Genomic DNA, 19,919 nt, shown 5'->3' with positions numbered 1-19,919 from the left:
TTTTTGAATAGTCTAGGCTGCCCCATAGAGCTGTCATGGAGCCAGATCATGGAGGCCAGATGTATTGGAGGCTTTGCAATATGATGATAGACCTGTGTACCCAGACCTCTCCTCATCACCAAAATATCTCTCCATGGGGAACCTAAAGCCCCCTTACTCTTCATTAAAATCCAACGTGTCTTGTTGGAACACCATATACCATCTCTAGGAGAGGAGCGAAACAGCACTCTATCTTACAACTCCAAGGTATCCCAGAGGGTTGTGGGTACCCTGCCCTCTGTATCACCAACAGCCACAGCACTTGGCCCTCAGGCTGGAGCTGACCCATCACAGTCAAGTCTAACCACAGATCCAGGGCTGATGTTGAAGTGTTGGCACTTGGTCTCTGTGGTCTCCAATGGGACTGGTTAGGCCCAAATGTATCACTATCCCCAACTGAATGGTTGGCGCAATAGGGTCTACATTGTGCGACCCAGTCTGTTCCTCCACCGATTGGAAATGAACAGGAAGTGATATCTGTATGGGTAAGGTCTGAAAGGTCAGGGAGGTTGCTAACAATGCTGTCCGCAGTCATGGTCAAATTAGCAAACAGACGGGAGAACAGATGGTCATCAGGTCCTGGCTAAGGGTTCTGAATAGAAGTGTCCAGAAGGGTGCAAGTGGAGTGCAGGGCGAATAATTGGAAAGCTGGTTTGTGCAAGGAGCACTTCTTTCCACAGGAAGAAAACACAATTACAGAGTGTCTGACCGTGGACAGGGCAGGGCTGAAGTATCTGGTTATAACTGGTGGTGCTGCTGGTGAGGTAATTACCAAAATTACCAATGTGTAGAAATGACCTTCTTTCAAAGTGTTAAGGCAAACAAAGGCTTCCAAGTAGCTCACCCATCGGGGGTGCTTTTTAGAGGACAGATTGAACCTTATACTGGCATCAGTCGATCAAGGCTGGGCAGTGCTATTAGCTGACAGGAACTAGGACTCCCACATGGCAGCAAACAATTGGTCAAATGCTGCAGATGTTGGATGCTGCATATTGAGCTGGGTAGATTTTCCTCAGTTCTTTGCTCAACTCCAACCTTTGGCACTAGATAGGTACCTGTGGGCTCACAGTGTTTTGAAAGACACATCATTTAAAACAAAAATACAGTATGTGAATGCAGAACAGATAGCTACTGAACTCATTTGTGTGCATGTAGATATATCAGTTATTATTATTAGAATCATAAAAAAGTATTTACAGAAAAATCTGTTCACAAGAGGAAGAACCCACATTAGACACATTGCATTACTGAGGGAGAGTTTTAATATTGGCATAAAAGACAAAGCTGAATTCAGGAATGGGTACAGTACCAATTTAAGGGGAAAACATGTTAAATATGTTTTAGATTGATGAGCTCTCTCTAAGTATAGACGTATAAACATTTGTGAATGATTTTAGAATTTATACATTTTGTTTCATTTGAAGAAACAAATGAGATGTAGCCTCAAATAGAAATATTCAATTTGTAAAATTTGTGTCTCTTCACACTTGACACCTCATATTTGTTTACAGCTATAATACAAAACTACTGATTAGATTTAACATTTTACAACACTTCAAGAGTTACATACTGTACTGTATGCTGATGTCTCATCCAGAGTGCATCTTACCTTGTGTCTTATGGTTTCTTCTGGAATGCTATGAAACCTCACCAGGACTAACAAGCTTTCTGATGAAGGATGGATGGTTTTCAGATAAATACAAAGCTTTGGCTAATTTACGAGACAAGATTTGTGGGGATTTTACCCATTAAATGTTTTTTGCTATTTTTTTCAGGTTTTAATAAAATTATGTAACATTTTGGCATAAAAATACATGAGAGTAACCCATAACTTGAAGCTAAAATAGCAAATATTTCCACAGCTACTGTGAACTTCCCAGGGGAGCTGATATAAGCTGGAATAAAGGCGATCCAGACTGCACAGAATATGAGCATGCTGAATGTAATGAATTTGGCTTCATTGAAGTTATCAGGCAGCTTCCGAGCCAGGAAAGCGAGCATAAAGCACATTGCAGAAAGGAATCCTATATACCCTAATACGGCACAAAATCCTGCTAGTGATCCTATATCACACTCCAGAATTATTTTTTCTTTGTAGTATTTTGTATTCTTGTAAGGAAAGGGAGGTGATATTGTCAACCAAAGAGTACATATCAAGACCTGTACAAGTGTGAAAGCAAGAACACTTAACCGCTGTTGTGTTGGCCTAAACCATTTCATGATATTATTGCCTGGCAGTGTAGCCCTAAAGGCCATTAACACCACTATTGTTTTCCCCAGAACACAAGAGATGCACAGGACAAATGTGATCCCAAATGCTGTGTGGCGCAACATACAGGACCAGTCAGAGGGCTGGCCAATGAAAGTAAGTGAACAGAGGAAACACAGTGTCAATGAAACCAGCAGAAGGAAACTCAGTTCAGAGTTATTGGCTCTTACTATTGGAGTAGATCTGTACTGGAAAAAAATAAAAGCTGTTACCATGGTTAGGACAATCCCAAGCACAGAAAATGCTGTTAAAAGTATGCCCATCAAATCTCCAAATGACAGAAACTCAATGCTTTTCAAGATACACTTGTTCCTTTGTTCATTAGATTTGTATTCCAAAGGGCACTTGGCACACTCCACTGAATCTGGTAATAGAAAAAAGAATTAAAAACTATTCTTAATCAGATATAATAGTTCTTCTAATCTAACAGAATGAAAAAGAAAATTACCTAAAGATATATACAATGTCATAAATTAAATGGTGTTATCATTTGCAGTAAGTAGTCTTTGCAGTTAGAAATAAAATAAGATGTTTTTAACAGACCTGTATTATTACTGAACTCCCCCTCTGCACAGGGGATGCAGACAAAGCAGCAGACTGGCTTCCCTTTCTCAATGGCCTTACGAGTACCTGGAAGGCAGCTCTCACTGCAGACCGACTTTGGCACCTGTAACACAGCGATGTTGAGTCAGATGATCACGATTGTATTATCAAGTATCTTTTGAACATGCACCCTTTCCCTGTATATGTCAGAGAGGATAATCTTACCTTATCCTGATCGCCTGCCCAGACAGCACTGACACCATTCATTAGAAACTGTTGGCTTTCTTGTAAAGAGGCATCATACAGACCAATTATTTGAAATGTTGTGATTCCCTTCTTGTCCATCTGCCAATTTACTAATGAGTATCGTGCTGCTGGCTCTCCATTTTCATCAAAATAGACATTCTCTGTGTTCCATATTGTGAAATTAATTCTTTTTAAGTAATGTAGCACCTAGAAGTAAAACCAAAGGTCTACAGAATCAGTTACTTTTTTCATTCTTAATAATAGTGTAGCAAATTCACCACAATATGATATTGATATTATTTCTTTACCTGCCAAGGTTCTATTTTATCTTTCTTTGCACACGTTTTATTATAAAAAGGTCCTTGTCCATTTTTGCATTGTAACAGATTGTGCAGGGAATGGGCCACAGCGTACACTGCTTTGTACACATTACTTAATATTCTCATGTCTGACACATCTGTGTATTGGTCGCTAATCACTTTCAAAAACTCTTTTCCTGGACATGGCTCAGTGTTTACATCAGTTAGGCTACAATTGAAAAAACTCTTCCAAAACTGTTGTAAGCTGCTGTTTCCAGGTGTGTTTGATGGACGAGCATTTAGAATAAATTCTTTCAGTCCTGCTATTTCAGCATTTGGAATCGCGAAGCCAATGGCCCCACCCAGGACTTTATAGCCTTCAGATGAAGCAAGGTATCCATATGTTATCCATCCTTCACTGCCCACCCACTGGAAACCCGTAATGTTCTGAATGTATAATTCTTTTATTAATAAATCCATGTCCGTATCAGCTGCAAAAGCAACAATTACTTTCGAAGTAGATTTTTTAATAGTGTCTACAACTTTCAGGAGTTTTTCTCTGGGATCGGTTCTGTAAATGGCCTCTGAATATTCAATACAAATCCCCTCTCTCTGGGCAGCTTCCACAAATGTAGCCATCCCATTGTTGCCATAGGCATCATTACTTCTAATGGCTCCAACCCAAGTCCATCCAAAGTGCTTCACAAGCTTTGCCAGGGCTCTGCTTTGGTAATAATCACTGGGAATTGTCCTGAAGAAAGTGGGAAACTCCCTTCTGTTACTCAGACAGGCACAGGTAGCCAAATGACTGATCTGAGGAAATGAAAAATAAAGTGATATGAAGATGAAGGACAATATACAGAATAATATTTTACCATTGAGTCATAACCATGTTTTTGCTTGACATTTCATTGAATCGTTTTAGGACTGGTTTGTGTAGATCTATGGCATTTTGCTATTAGATTATTTAAAATGACTATCTTTTGCCTTATCAATACCTTGTATTGTACTTGTAGTTTTAAAGATAAGAAGAGACATATTCTGTACCTTAAACTCTGATTACTTTAAAGATTGAGTTCCACATGCCAACTTCCAAATGCATTTTCCCATCTCGTAACTTATTTATTTAGCAGAGTAAATGAGTGTTTCTCACCAGTGGTATTTGAAAAGGGCCCACAGTGGTTGCTATTCCAATGGTCGGTGTGGAGTTAGAGTCTCCTATGAGAGCACAAACAGTTGAGGGTTTGGTACAGGACTGTTCTGAGAGAAATCCTTTTGTTTGCCCATTCATTAGAGCCAAAGAGGCCTTTATAGACAGTAGTACAGAGCGACAGGAATCATATATCTTATAGCCCAGGGAAACATCAGGAAGAAGGTCTGTACTGTTATTTATTTCTTCAATGGCAAAGATCATAGTCTGAGCATATTGTAATTCCCCAGGATTTAACCTGTAAAAAATACATCCACTGGCTTTACGTCTTTGACATCTATTGTTGTTGTTTTTACATTGTTACTAATTTTAATGTTAATTATAGAAACAGAATTCATAAGATTTCAGAGATTTATAGAAAATATCACTTACCCTTCACATTTGATGCGTCCTGGGTTGTAGAGATATGTTGGATTCACAATATCCGGATTTTTATTAAATGAGAAAATGGCTCCTATCGTGATATCACCCTCTTTTGAAAGGAGAGGTAAGTCTTGTGTTCCATATGGAAGACAAATGGGCTTTTCAGCACTTGTGAGAAAAGCAATTAATGTAACTTCTATAAACAGTAACATCTCAGGGTGTTTCCTCTCCCTGTACTGAGCCAAAATCATTTACTTCATACTTCAAGGGACTTATATATTGCAATACAAATCTCCCATGCTTAACATGAAGTGGCATTCAGGCTTGTCTCAAAGCATCAACTCTCAGAGGAGAGTTCAGAAGAGATAGAAAACAAGAAATAAATAATCAAGTCTGAACCAGTTAATCTGTTTGTTACTAGTTAGTCCTGCTCATGCATTGTACCTTATTTGTCCTTATTTCCCAGTGGATTTTAACTGTGCTTCGAGTTGTGTGATACTTAATAAAAAAATAAACTACTACTGTGAAAAAATACTACTGCTTCTGCATAACTAGAATCAGAATGTGCAGTGCAAGGTATTTGAAACATTGGAGAAAAGAAAGATGCAGGTTCTGGAGGAAATCTAAACCCAGATTCAACAACTTTTGGTTAAGATCTAATTCACTCATCTGTCTTTTTCGGCTCCTTATATTATTTGTCATCCCTCCTAATTGTTCCATATTGACATGTACAGTAAATGGGCCTGTAGGGGTGATGATCTTCTTGTTCTCCTGATATTCCACACGTTTTCCTGAAGAGATCAAACAATTCGGCTAACATTGTTCCGGTTTTACTTTTACTTTTACTTTGGCTCCTTGTTTTATTATTTGATGATACAAATATTTCAGCAGCTCCTGTGCCGATAGGTTTTTACTGTGTTTTAAAATACCTCAAGGGCTATTGTAACTGTTGTTGCTCTTACGGTTGTACTTCACAGCCAACACTGTTTTATTGTTTCTTATTTGACAATCCCTTCACTTTCAGTCCCTCTTTCGATTCATTAATCTTAATTATTTTTAAGTGATTGCTTTTAAATAGAAAGTGGCACAATACAAAAATAATAATACAGTCATACCTTTTTAATACACAAATCACACAAGCCACCTCAATACTATTGCTTAAGTATTAGTTATGTACATCAAACCTATTGTATAATAATACAATGAAGAGAAATGATGGAAACATTCAAATGTTCGTTAAACTAAATCAAAATATAATCAGTTGCACATACTGTGTCAAAGTAAACCAAAGAAACTTATTTGGGTACAAAAAAACAAACAAATGCAGCTGTGAGAATCGCTAGTGCTGTGTGAACGATGTTGTCCAAGTCTTGTGAAGGCACTGGAGAGCAGTCAGGGATCATGCAGTCCTTTTATCAACTAGTTGATATTTAAGAGTTAGTTAAATGCAGAGAAAAATAGAAGAAGTAGGGCCGCTAGCAGAGCAAACATGGCGGATTGATTTCTTCATACACACTATGCTGCTGTAACCAAGTGGGAGCAAGACCAGTCTGGCTTCAGAGGTGCAGGGAGAGGTCATTATCACATGCTGTGGCTCAGCAGTGGGAAGCAGAGAGCCAGGAGGGAACCTCATGCTGCACCTGGCGCTTGTGGAAGGACTAGCGAGGACAACCACCCATGATGTCTCTGTAACGCTTAAAAACTATACATAATTTTTTTCTGGAATATCAGACAGATTTTACGTTACTTGATTCCTAACCCATCCTCCCTGATAACAGGGTGTAAACTTACTGAACTTAGTTTCCCAACTCCAGTTCTTCAAGAAACCCCCTCTCCTGAGAGCCGAGCTGAAAGCTCTAAGAAGTCCTTAAGGCCCAGAAGGAAGATACCTCTTCCACTAGATTCCTCAACACACTGCTTCAACTTGCTCAGTGTGAGAAGCAGTGCCAGGCGAACCGAAAGCAAGGAACTAGAGTTTTGAATAGCTGAAGATCAGGACACACATTTGTCAGGAGGTCAGACATCAGGTCTTTTTGAGAATTTCCATTTAGGTCAATGGTTTTCCGTGCAGAGCTGTCAGTCTTGCTGTAGTTACTGTATGAAACCTATAATTACACATTTTCTTCTTATGTTTTATCTTGATTCATATGCACAGTGGTTAAGAGTCAAATAAATTGACATACTGTATACTGTATACTGTATAATACCCAATCCAATTCCAAATAGCCCAAGTTAACCCACAAGGCTGATTTAAAATGAGGTTGACACACATATTTCATTTTGGACTGTAGTGATGTCATTTTAAGACATTATGAAATGTTTTTAATAGGATTCATTTTACAAATAAACATATTTTAGCAAAGAAAAATTCATTTTATTCACTATTCTTTTTTTTTAGGTGAGACAAGATTCTAGAAAGATACCAAAATAGAAATTAGTTCATTGCTGGTAACTGTTACGTCTAGGGTAAATATACATTTAACCAATGCTTAATGAAACTGAATTAATTGTCAAGTCTATGGGTTATTCCATCATAGTAGAATGTGAAGTCAAAAGGACAGTAACATTGTGTTAGATCCTAGTCCTACTCTGTTATATTTTTTAATAATGGGTTAAATAATAATGGGCCTAGAAATTGTAAACATTAATTCCCTCATAATATTATAAATTGGTGCATTCAAGGTGTTTTTCCATTGAACTGAAAGATCCTGTGTAAAATTTAGATCCAATAAGAAAATATTCAAGATGGGGCTATAGAAACTCTATTTTATAGTTAACACCTAAAAACTTACAACCTGAGAGTTATTCAAATACTTGTGACGTTAGACACAGCATCAGAAGTAACAGATTTAATATGCAATTACTATGTACAGTTTTTCCTTTACTGATTTAAGAATTACTTTTATTTAATATTTCTTAGAAATTTCTTTAAATAAATATCAGTATGGGTGGAATTATAGAAATGTAGTATTTACTTTTGGTAAAATTTGAATTTTGGGTCTTATACATGCAAAAATTGTATTTTAGAGTGATTTTGAAGGCACCTTACCCATCATATGTTTTTTTGTGTTTTTCTCTGGTTTTAATATAATAATATAACATTTTGGTGTAAAAATACACAATAGCAATCCAAAACTAGAAGCCAAAATTGCAAATATTTCCACAGCTACTGTATACTTCCCAGGAGAGCTGATGTAAGCTGGGATAAAGGTGATCCAGACAGCACAGAATATGAGCATGCTGAATGTGATGAATTTGGCTTCATTGAAGTTATCAGGTAGATTCCGAGCCAGGAAAGCGAGCACAAAGCACATGGCAGAGAGGAATCCTATGTATCCCAACACAGCCCAGAATGCACCTGCAGATCCCAGGTCACACTCCAGAATGATTCTCTCTGCATAATATTTTGTGTTCTTGTTGGGAAAAGGAGGTGATGTTGTCAACCAAAGAACACATATCAATACCTGTACAAGTGTGAAACCAAGAACGCTTAACCTTTGCTGTGTGGGTCCAAACCATTTCATAATGTTATTGCCTGGCAGTGTAGCCCTAAAGGCCATTAACACCACTATTGTTTTCCCCAGAACACAAGAGATGCACAGGACAAATGTAATCCCAAATGCTGTGTGACGCAACATACAGGACCAGTCAGAGGGCTGGCTGATGAAAGTAAGTGAACAGAGGAAACACAGTGTCAATGAAAAGAGCAGAAGGAAACTCAGTTCAGAATTATTGGCTCTTACTATTGGAGTAAATCTGTATCTGAAAAAAATAGCAGCTATTGCTATAGATAGAGAAGTTCCAAGCAAAGAAAATACTGTTAAAAGTATTCCCATTATTTCTCCAAAAGACAAAAACTCAATGCTTTTTAAAATGCACTGATTTCGATTTTCATTTGATCGGTATTCCAAAGGACACTTAAAACACTCCAATGAATCTGAAAGTAAAAAAAGAATATTATATAATTATTTTTGTTCCTGTGTTGTTTCTTTCCTCTTTAAATGCCTGCATTATACTATAGGCCTAATTTTAATCTAAAATTATAAATATGTAAAAATTGCTATACTGTATGTATAATTTAAATTGAAAATTATCCATTCTGATTGAATACCAGTTGTTGGAATGTAGTGGAAACCACATAGCTCACTGATCACAAGTCAGTTATCAAGTGATTTTTTTTAGTAGTTCAAGAAATATGTACTCAGTGATCACAAATGATGTAATTGTATATTTTGTATCATGTTATTATATATTGTATGTTGAAGATACAATTTTATAAATTCTATAATTCTATCTTATATACAGTACTATGCAACCTCAGAAAACACAAGCAGCAACAAAAGGTTGGAACTGGATTTAGGTCCTTTAAGAAAATCTGTTATTTGATTGTGGCTCCTACCTGTATATATTTCTTTACAGTGAGTATATAATATACTAAGATGCAAGAAGAACTAAATTGTCTCTTTTGATTGCTTATCTGTGATATTACTGAATATAGTCATAATGAATATAAAAGTGTTAAGATATTTTAAGCATGAGACATGTGCCATGTTCCATGACAAACTCAGATATCATTGATGATATCACCAGACTTAATTTTTACTTGCTAAACAACAGCTCAATAGATAGTTTTAGTGATTGACTCAATAGATTTGCTGCATTGCCATGTCATACCTGTAGTGTTGCTGAACTCTCCCTCTGCACAGGGGATGCAGATGAAGCAGCAGACTGGCTTCCCTTTCTCAATGGCCTTACGAGTCCCTGGAAGGCAGCTCTCACTGCAGACCGACTTTGGCACCTGAAACAGGGTGAGACTAACTATTAATGAAGCTTAATATACGGCTACACCAAAAATGATCAAACATATCTCATACTCATAAAAAAATACTATTAGGATTTTCTGAATACAGGGACAATAGCACACCTCATCATGATCACCTGCCCACACAGCACTGACGCGATTCATTACAAATTGTTGTCCTTCTGGTAAAGAAGCATCATATAGACCAATAACACGAAAAGTGGTGATTCCCTGCTTGTTCTGCTGCCAGTTTACTATTGCGTATCGTGCTACTGGATCCCCATTTTCATCAAAATACACCTTCTCTCCACTCCTGGTTGTAAAGTTAACTCTTGACAAGTATTGAAGCACCTACATGTAAAGGAAAATGAGTTGTCAGATTATGTCATCTTTGCTTGGGGTTAAAATGCATAAAGTACAATACATTCCTTTACCTGCCATGGTTCTGTGTTACTTTTGTTTGCACATGTCTTGCCATTTAAAGTTTCTTGCTCATTTTTGCATTTCAGGAGATTGTGTAATGAGTGGGCTATAGCATACACTGCTTTATGTACATTATTCAATATCCTCATGTCTGATACATCAGTGTATTGGTTATTTATTTCTTTTAGATTCTCTGTTCCTCTGCATGGTTTAGTTTTCCCACTAGTTTTGGAAGTAAGGCTACAGTTGAACATACTCTCCCAAAACTCATTTAAGCCTGTGTTTCCAGGTATATTTGATGGCCGTGAATTTAGAATAAATGCCTTAAAACCTGGTATTTCTGCTTCTGGAATTGCAAAGCCAATGGCCCCACCCAGGACTTTATAGCCTTCAGATGAAGCAAGGTATCCATATGTTATCCATCCTTCACTGCCCACCCACTGGAAACCTGTAATGTTCTGAATGAATAGTTCTTTAATTAATACATCCATATCCGTATCAGCTGCAAATGCAACAATTACCTTTGAGGTTGATTTTTTAATCGCATCTACAACTTTAAGGAATTTATCTCTGGGATCGGTTCTGTAAATTGTCTCTGAGTATTCAATGCAAATCCCCTCCTGCTGGGCAGCTTGAACAAATGTAGCCATCCCATTGTTGCCATAATCATTGTCACTTCTAATGGTCCCAACCCAGGTCCATCCAAAGTGTTTCACCAGCTTTGCCAGGGCTCTGCTTTGGTAATAATCACTGGGAATTGTCCTGAAGAAGGTTGGAAACTTGTTTCTTTTACTGAGACAGGCACAGGTAGCCAAATGACTGATCTACAGCAGTGAAAAAAAGTGAGAATAATGTGAAGCAAGTGCATAAAATGTGAACCTTACATATACTTTTTTTATTTTCTTTTTCCTACTGTTATCTTAAAAAAACCAAATGGAAATTACACCAAAATAATACAAATGTAAATAAAAAGTAACATTTTTTAGATTTAGAAATAATGTTCATTAATGCAAGAATTACTTGTGCTTAAGTAGATTCTCACCATTGGTATATGAAAACGTCCAACAGTTGTTGCAATTCCTATTGTTGGTGTTGAACTGGAGTCTCCTATGACTGCTTGGACATCTGCCGGTTTGGTGCAGGACAGGTCAGACAGAGGATCTATTTCCTTCTCATTCATCAACTCCAGTGATGCTTTTATAGACAAAGCTACAGAGCGACAGGAATCATATATCTTATAACCCAGAGAAACATCAGGAAGAAGGTCGGAACTGTTATTTATTTCTTCTATTGTGAAGATCATAGCTTGCGCATATTGTAATTCTCCTGGATTTAACCTGCAAGAAAAGTGCTTTTGTTATCTGTTATTATCTGTAACATCTGTTATTATAATTATTATCACAGATACTATTGCAATATTCACAATACTTAATTGAAATCCATATATCCGCAATTCAATTGAAATGTATCATATACTCTCAGGAAAGAAAGTGTTTGAAAATATTGCTTACCCTTCGCATTTGATATTCCCTGGGTTTACTTTAAATGTTTGCCTCAAAATAATAGGATTTTTATGGAATGACAAAATTCCTCCTATTTTGATGTCCCCTTCTTTTGAAAATTGAGGCAATTCTTGTGACCCATACGGCTGACAAACAGGTTTTTCAGCACTTGCGACAGATGTGGCTAAAATTATTCCTGCAAGCAGCAACATGTCAGTGGGTTCACGTCCCTCTGTTTGGAGCTCCAACTATTAACTATGAAACACTTATATACTTCAGCTTAGATCTCCCATGACAAACACAAAGCAAAACTGAAATGCACACCAAATCTCACGAGGTGAGTTCACTTTTTAATCTATTAAAAAAGCCACACACTATTATAGAAGATATATTGTTGCTAATTGCTCATAGAGCCTTCTCCCTAGTGCTACATGTGCTGTTATTCCCCAGTAGGTTTTAGCTGTGTTGCTTGTTTTGTGGTGGACAACAACATGATTAAAAAATAAGTTTATTTGAGACCACCTGACTAACTCCAGAGAGTATGGGTCTGCTGCAAATGTTCTGGATACCACATGCAAAAAGGAACAATCGGAAACATTCGGTTTTAATGTTTAGCTGTCTGATGTGCACATTACATGACTTGTGTGTACTGGGTGTGAAGTATCAAGGGCTTTTGACACTGGGAAGGTGCGACGGCTCACCAGCAGCCTGGCAACTCTTTGAGCAAACTACAAATAAGCAATAGAATAATAATAATTACTATTATCATTTATAATAATATAACACAGTAACTGTTGTCATTATTCACACCATTGTGGTGGGTTATCACATTTTGTGCTGTATTGTGGTGACACAGAATTTTGTGGCTGGAATACACAATACAGTATGGTGAGGATGCCAGTTTGCTATGTTAACTCTTCCTTTCACACAAACAAACATACTAAATTTAGAATTGGGGTCAGTTGATGATAGTTTTACCAAGAGTAAAGATTACTTTTTTTTTTGCTCAAGAGTTATTATTATACTGTAAGTGTTTTCAGTACTGTGCCTTTTTATCAACAAGAACAGTTTTACAGTATAGTTTTTCAAAGACTATCTCTCGATGTATACATAAAATCTTATTGAATAATAGTCATGAGGCAAGAGAAGAACAGTGTTCCTAGAATATTTTATTAAAGTTTGTAAATTTCCAGTTTTCACATTGCTTCTTAAAATGAAATGCTAGACAGCTATAGACAGTACAGTATTTTGACTTAGCATATTCATCATTTTTCTAAAAGGTTTTAAGTTTTGGGTTTGGTGGTATCTAAGCTAATCATTAAATGAGTTCAGGTGGGGAGCTGCGTCAGCTTGCGTAGGCTACAAAGGAACAAGTAATAGGGTTTATTCCACGCTGAAAAGAGAAGGCCGTGGAGCCGCCTTCAGGTGTGAGAAAGACAGGGCGGTAAGCAAAGAAAGAAAAAAAGATAAAAATAGCAATTAAAAGCTGTCAATACATGGCTACAGTACAAAAGAGCATTTTAATGTTATGTATTGAATTTGTTCAATAATTACATTTTTTGGTCCTTTCTCTCTCATTATGGAATAAATCCATGAGGTGTTCCATAAACCCATGTACAGTATAAACTCTTAATGTATATTATTGTTAAATGCTGCAACAAACAACATTCTTTACAATAAATGAATGAGAAATATTGGATATGAAACATTTAAGTCCAATGTTTTCTGTCTCTGCTCTCTGAGTATTATTTTTTATGATTAATAATGATCAATTCTACAGTGTTCAGCAGGTGCATTAAGCTTAACTGATTGCATAGAATGTCAAAAAGTGCATTGAATGAAACGGAAAATAAGGCCAACAGCAAAAACTGAAAGATAATTTAATTCTGACATACAAACTAAATTTAAAATTACAAAACATTAATTCAGGATTTTCTTATATATTGTGAAAAGCTGCTTCTGGAACGAATATTCAGATAGATATGAACATACACCTAGAAGTTCATTTCCAAAACCAAAAGTATAAATAATTAAAAATTATAATAATCTTAAACTGCAGCATGCACAATACAGTTTAAGAAAGAACATTTTTCTTCTATTAAAAAAATTACAAACCCCAGTTGTAAAAATGCATACCATTTTTAACAAGGTAATGGAAAGGAATATTTATTTCACTCATTTTAATTAAGGACAGCATGTTCTGAAACTACCATGAGTATGCATGTAATATATATAAATAAAAAGACAATATTAAAGTGATTTTGAGGGCATTTTACTCATCAAATGTTTTTTTGTATTTTGCTCTGGCTTTAATAAAATAATGTAACATTTTGGTATGAAAATACAGAAGAGCAACCCATAACTAGAAGCCAAAATTGCAAATATTTCCACAGCTACTGTAAATTTCCCAGGAGAGCTGATATAAGCTGGGATAAAGGTGATCCAGACAGCACAGAATATGAGCATGCTGAATGTAATGAATTTGGCTTCATTGAAGTTATCAGGCAGCTTCCGAGCCAGGAAAGCGAGCACAAAGCACAAAGCAGAGAGAAATCCTATATACCCCAACACAGCACAAAATCCAGCTGTTGATCCTAAATCACACTCTAAAATAATTTTTTCTCTGTAGTAGTTCATATTCTTGTTCGGAAAAGGAGGTGAAATTGTCAACCAAAGAACACAAATCAAGACCTGTATGAGTGTGAAAGCAAGAACACTTAAGCGCTGCTGTTTGGGCCCAAACCATTTCATAATGTTATTGCCTGGCAGGGTAGCCCTAAAGGCCATTAACACCACTATTGTTTTCCCCAGAACACAAGAGATACACAGGACAAATGTGATCCCAAATGCTGTGTGGCGCAACATACAGGACCAGTCAGAGGGCTGGCCGATGAACGTAAGTGAACAGAGGAAACACAGAGTCAATGAAAAGAGCAGAAGGAAACTCAGTTCAGAGTTATTGGCTCTAACAATGGGAGTGGATCTGTACTGGAAAAAGATTAAAGCTATTGCTATGGTTAAGAAAGTTCCAAGCAATGAAAATGCTACTAAAAGTATCCCCATTAATTCTCCAAAAGATAAAAACTCAATGTTTTTTAAGATGCACTGATTTCGTTGTTCATTTGATCTGAATTCGAAAGGACACCTAGAACAGTCCACTGCATCTGAAAATAGAAAAAAGTATACTCATTACAGATAAATGTTTTTATTTTTTATACATAATTGCTTACCTGCTGTACTTTCTATATCCTCCTCATGACTGTAACTCATGAGCAAAAGAACACATCTGGCTCACTGACAACAGTGGTGAGATTTAATTTAATTACATTTTAAAATTGTTTGAAGAAATAATTTTGCAAATGCAGCTTAAATATGGATTATGTTAGCATGGAATAAGTTTCCAATTGGTGCCATCAGTAATGTTACTGTTTATAACATTTTTGACACATGGAACCAGTATGCATTTCAGGTGACAAGTTTTACAGTAAATGAACAACAGCTCAATAAATAGTTTTACTGATTGACTCATCTGCTGCATTGCCACTTCTTACCTGTAGTGTTGCTGAACTCCCCCTCTGCACAGGGGATGCAGACAAAGCAGCAGACTGGCTTCCCTTTCTCAATGGCCTTACGAGTCCCTGGAAGGCAGCTCTCACTGCAGACCGACTTTGGAACCTGAAGCAGAAAAATAAGTCATGTTTAACAACAGTAACAAAATAATAATAATAATAATAATAATAATAATAATAATAATAATAATAATAATAATACACTTACTAAATTCCATTTATTCAGTTCTTTTTTGCCTAAAAAGTAATTTATAGGTGCTTCCTCACCTCAATTACTGTACTACTGCTGAAGTGTAACAACCTGGGTGACATGTGGCAGACATTATAACTCATTACATACAGTAGCACACACTTATCACCTGAATTAACAGGGAAACCTAATAAGTCTTGGTTTCATAGGCTCAGTTCATAACTAAGCCAGGACACCAGGGTTAATATCCTTTATAACATTGTAGTTTAAGTTTAATGTTAAAGGCTTAGTTTAATGCCTCATTGGGAGCACGGTGTCTAGTCTGGATGGTTTCCCATCATATTGGGGCATTAATGTGGAAATTGTGGAACAGAGAGGAAACCATTTGGTTTTCCTTGGAGATTTTCCATTAAAGTACTGATCAGGCCTATGACATCCAAGATCATGCAGAATGCTTAACATTCAAGATCATACAAGAGGCTACAAGGTTGCTGTTGATTACAGCCTAGATTTCCAGAGAGAGATAAATAGTAATAAAGGAACATTTGAGGAAATGTCTTACCGTGACCTGATCACCTGCCCACACAGCACTGACACCATTCGTTACAAACTGATGTCCTTCTGGTAAAGAAGCGTCATATATACCAACAACTTGGAAGGTTGCAATTCGTCCCTTGTTCAGCTGCCAGTTTACTAATGAATATCGTGCTACAGGGTCCCCATTCTTATCAAAGTAGATATTTTCTCCGTTCTTGGTTGTGAAGTTAACTTTGTTGATGTAATGTAACACCTACATTTAAAGAGGAAAAAAAGCTGATATCAAAATTTATTATATTTATGTTGCAAGCTGAAAAGCTAAATTATGATGTGATCCAATACCTGCCAAGGCTGAATATTCTTTTTATTTGCACATTGTTTATCATTAAAGGGTCCGTCTCCATCTTGACAAGTAAAGAGATTGTGCAGTGCATGAGCTACAGCATACACTGCTTTATACACATTATTTAATATCCTCACTTCGGACACGTCAGTGTATTGATCATTTATTCCTTTCAAAGTCTCATTTCCTGTGCATTGCTTCACATTTGTCCCTTTTTTGGATGTCAGACTACAACTGAAGACTTTCTCCCAGTATTCATTTAAGCCAGTGTTTCCAGGTGTGTTTGATGGACGAGTATTTAGAATAAATTCTTTCAATCCTGGTATCTCTGTGTTTGGAATAGCAAAGCCAATTGCTCCACCCAGGACTGTGTAACCTTCTTGTAGTGCAAGGAAACTATTTGTAATCCAGGATTCACTGCCCACCCATTGAAAGCCTGAGATGTTCTGAATGAACAGCTCTTTAACTAAAACTCTCAAATCTGTATGTGTTGCAAAGGCAACAATTACTTTTGAAGAAGATTTCTTAATAATTTCTACAACTTTCAGAAACTTCTCTCTAGAATCTGTTCTATAAATGGTTTCTGAATATTCAATACAGATCCCCTCTTGTTGTGCCACTTGTACAAAGGTAGCCATGCCATCATTGCCATAAGCATCATTACTTCTAATGGCCCCAACCCAGGTCCATCCAAAGTGCTTCACAAGCTTTGCCAGGGCTCTGCTTTGGTAATAATCACTGGGAATTGTCCTGAAGAAAGTGGGGAACTCCTTTCTGTTACTGAGACAGGCACAGGTAGCAAAGTGACTGATCTGCAGGAAGAATAAGAAGATTAAATAAAAAAATGCAGCAAAATAAGATGCTAATATTCTTTTATTAATTAACAACATGCCTTGAAAGATTAAACCAAGATAAATCCAGACTGAGACTCACACTGCAATATAAAAAAATAATTGAAAGAAAATTAAATTCATACACATGCGATAAGGAGATATATAATTAATGACATTTTGTTATATACACTTATAAGCACTGTAATTGCTTTCACAAACCGAGAATAAGGAGCTGCGTCTTTCAGGGTTATCAAACATCAGACCCTATCAAATTTCAATTTGAAGGAAGGAAGAAATGTTTCTGTTACTTCAAAGTCAAAGAACATCTTTTGTGAATGAAGACTTTCAACATAGCTGGATTTTTTTTATAATAACCTGAGGTTTTGTGTTTTGGAATTAACACTCTTAGAATTGTAAGAGTTTTGTTTAATACTAACACATTTCACACACTGGACATATAAATAGCTGACTTACCACATAAAAAGGAAAGTGGTAAATCAACACCTTTTACAGGGCCAAGTAGAAAAGTCATAAGTACTATTATTGTACTTAGAGTATGTTACATATATATGTATATATGTGCTTATAAATGTACTTATATGTGTAAAGCCTTGGAGAATATATTTATTTTGGAGTTGACAATGCAACACTTTTTCAGAATGGATGGATTGTATGTTAAAATTAATATTTTTTTCTCACCACTGGGATATGAAAAGGTCCAACCATTCTTGAAATGATTATTGTAGATTGGGAACCAGAGTGTCCTACAATTGCTTGAACGTTAGGACTCTTGGTGCAGGACTGGTTAGATAAAAATCCTTTCTCATGTCCATTCATTAATTCCAGTGACGCTTGTACAACCTTACTCAATGAGCTACAGGAATCATATATCTTATAGCCCAGGGAAACATCAGGAAGAAGGTCTGTACTGTTATTTATTTCTTCAATGGTAAAAATCAGAGTCTGAGCATACTGCAAGTCTGCGGGAGCTAATCTGCAGGGAAGATCAATTGACATGAATTGACATTTAATTATTAAATTAACTTAAATTTTAAATCTCATAAGTTTTATGAAAATCTCTTATCATTGAGATTACACAAGGCACTGTATATGATTCCAAAAGATGTACAACCTAGAAATACTGTACAGGAAAAAAAGAAAAGGAAATCACTTACCCTTCGCAAACAATCTGTCCTGGTTTGATTTTAAATGTTGGTGTTGTAATAATAGGGCTTTTATGAAATGAAAAAATAGCTCCTATTGTGATGTCTCCTTCTTTTGAAAACTGAGGCAGTTCTTGTGTTCCATACGGCACACAAATAGGCCTTTGAGCTCTTGTAAAAATGGCAATTAATACCACTTCAGCAAGGAGCAGCATTGCAAAGTGTTCCTTCCACTCTGGTCTGAAGTTACAATTGTTTACTTCACAGCACTTATATGCCTCTTTCCAAATCTCCCATGCTTAACATGAAGCAATGTTCACACTCGCACCAAAGCACCTATTCTCAGAGGTGAGAACTATGCATTAATCAACTCAAAGTGAAAAAATAATTGTACTCATGTATCATGAAGGTATGAGATGATAAATATGTTTGTTAATGTCTCCTAGAAGCTCTAGTTTTTTTTTAATCTTCTATCCCAGTAGGATGGATCTCTGCTGCTTGTTATTGTTGGTGTACACAATCTTTAAAAAGATCCATATTGTAGTTGAATAGAGGCGCTGAAGCATTATACAGTTCTAGTAACTACAGATACAAAAGAAATGTAAATTAAAATGAATTTTTTAGAAGGAAGAAGCCAAAAGCTAATTAAACGAATTAAGATCAATGAAAAAAAAGACTGATTTTTCTTGAAGAGTCTTGTCCAATGATCTGCTAACCAGCTCACACCCCCCTTCACCCAGGTCTAAGAAACTAAAGAAGAACATACTGTTCCTAGTATGTTCCTTATAGGAGAAGTATGTTCTTTCTACTGGTTTCTAGGATGATAGTGGAGACTATATTGCAGGATGTCCTGTTCTTTAAGTGAAATGTGATAAAGTCCTGAATATTTATGGTCTTTAAAATACCTTTATTTTTGAGAGTCAGTTTTGCCTTCTCCAATTAATGTCCACTTCAGTTCAAATGATGCAATAATTCCTTACACCAGTTTTTTTTATCTGTTCTGTAGTGGGCAGCCGATGCAGAAGGCTTCAGTGTTGTCATCAGGTTGGTTTGACACCTAAGTGAGGTGTCTCCTGACAGAAAAAAATCTGTTCGGATACATGTGAATTATTATGAGTGTGAATATTGATTCATTTATTGTGACACACACAGCAGTTATGACGCCATAACAAGTGATCTTCCAATAAACAGGTCACCAGGAAAACAGACACAAAACACAGCTGTAAGTTACCAAACTAGTGCATGTTATACAGTGTTTGATTGAAAATCACAACCTTTCTAAAAAACGTCTAGCACTTTTTTGAGCTTCTAACTGGTCTTCTTCTTGTGTCCCTCACTATCAGTAACCAGACTAAACTGCTAATGGCTTCAAAATAATAATTGCTTACACTTCTAAAAGTGCTTTTCTGGACACTCCACTAGTACCTGAATGGGAGATCTCCTGGAATGCCAGAAGAGGTGTTAGTGGTGTCAGTAGGGGGCGCTTACCCTGCACTCTATGTGGGTCCTAATGCCCCTGTGTAGTGATGGGAGCAGTATACTGTAGAAAAGGCTCTGTCCTCTGGATGAGACATAAAACCAAGGTCCTG

General features: G+C 36.6%; 3 protein-coding genes across 3 annotated transcripts; all 3 read right to left on the bottom strand.

Annotated features, from left to right (window-relative positions):
* Nucleotides 1–1,755: 1,755 nt before the first annotated feature.
* LOC148677243 (extracellular calcium-sensing receptor-like) lies at nt 1,756–4,813 on the bottom strand. Its single transcript, XM_088623195.1, has 6 exons — nt 4,550–4,813; nt 3,696–4,209; nt 3,406–3,656; nt 3,077–3,304; nt 2,852–2,975; nt 1,756–2,672 (listed from the first exon to the last, which is right to left on the bottom strand). The coding sequence occupies exons 1-6, from the start codon at nt 4,808–4,810 to the stop codon at nt 1,756–1,758; spliced, it is 2,295 nt and encodes a 764-aa protein (XP_088479321.1). The 5' UTR covers nt 4,811–4,813.
* Nucleotides 4,814–7,992: 3,179 nt separating this feature from the next.
* LOC148677242 (extracellular calcium-sensing receptor-like) lies at nt 7,993–11,907 on the bottom strand. The gene is made up of 6 exons (XM_088643863.1): nt 11,705–11,907; nt 11,236–11,530; nt 10,205–11,017; nt 9,894–10,121; nt 9,644–9,767; nt 7,993–8,906 (listed from the first exon to the last, which is right to left on the bottom strand). The coding sequence occupies exons 1-6, from the start codon at nt 11,905–11,907 to the stop codon at nt 7,993–7,995; spliced, it is 2,577 nt and encodes an 858-aa protein (XP_088499989.1).
* Nucleotides 11,908–13,838: 1,931 nt separating this feature from the next.
* Nucleotides 13,839–18,717, bottom strand: LOC148677241 (extracellular calcium-sensing receptor-like). The gene is made up of 6 exons (XM_088643851.1): nt 18,343–18,717; nt 17,867–18,161; nt 16,334–17,146; nt 16,017–16,244; nt 15,247–15,370; nt 13,839–14,859 (listed from the first exon to the last, which is right to left on the bottom strand). Exons 1-6 carry the CDS (start codon nt 18,543–18,545, stop codon nt 13,946–13,948), a joined length of 2,577 nt encoding a protein of 858 aa, XP_088499977.1. The 5' UTR covers nt 18,546–18,717; the 3' UTR covers nt 13,839–13,945.
* Nucleotides 18,718–19,919: the final 1,202 nt, after the last annotated feature.

Source organism: Lepisosteus platostomus, chromosome 2 (assembly GCF_059453375.1).
Source record: "Lepisosteus platostomus isolate fLepPlt1 chromosome 2, fLepPlt1.hap1, whole genome shotgun sequence".
Taxonomy (NCBI): Eukaryota; Metazoa; Chordata; class Actinopteri; order Semionotiformes; family Lepisosteidae; genus Lepisosteus; species Lepisosteus platostomus.
Note: the sequence above shows the minus strand (reverse complement) of the source record. Positions and strands in the feature narration are given on the sequence as shown.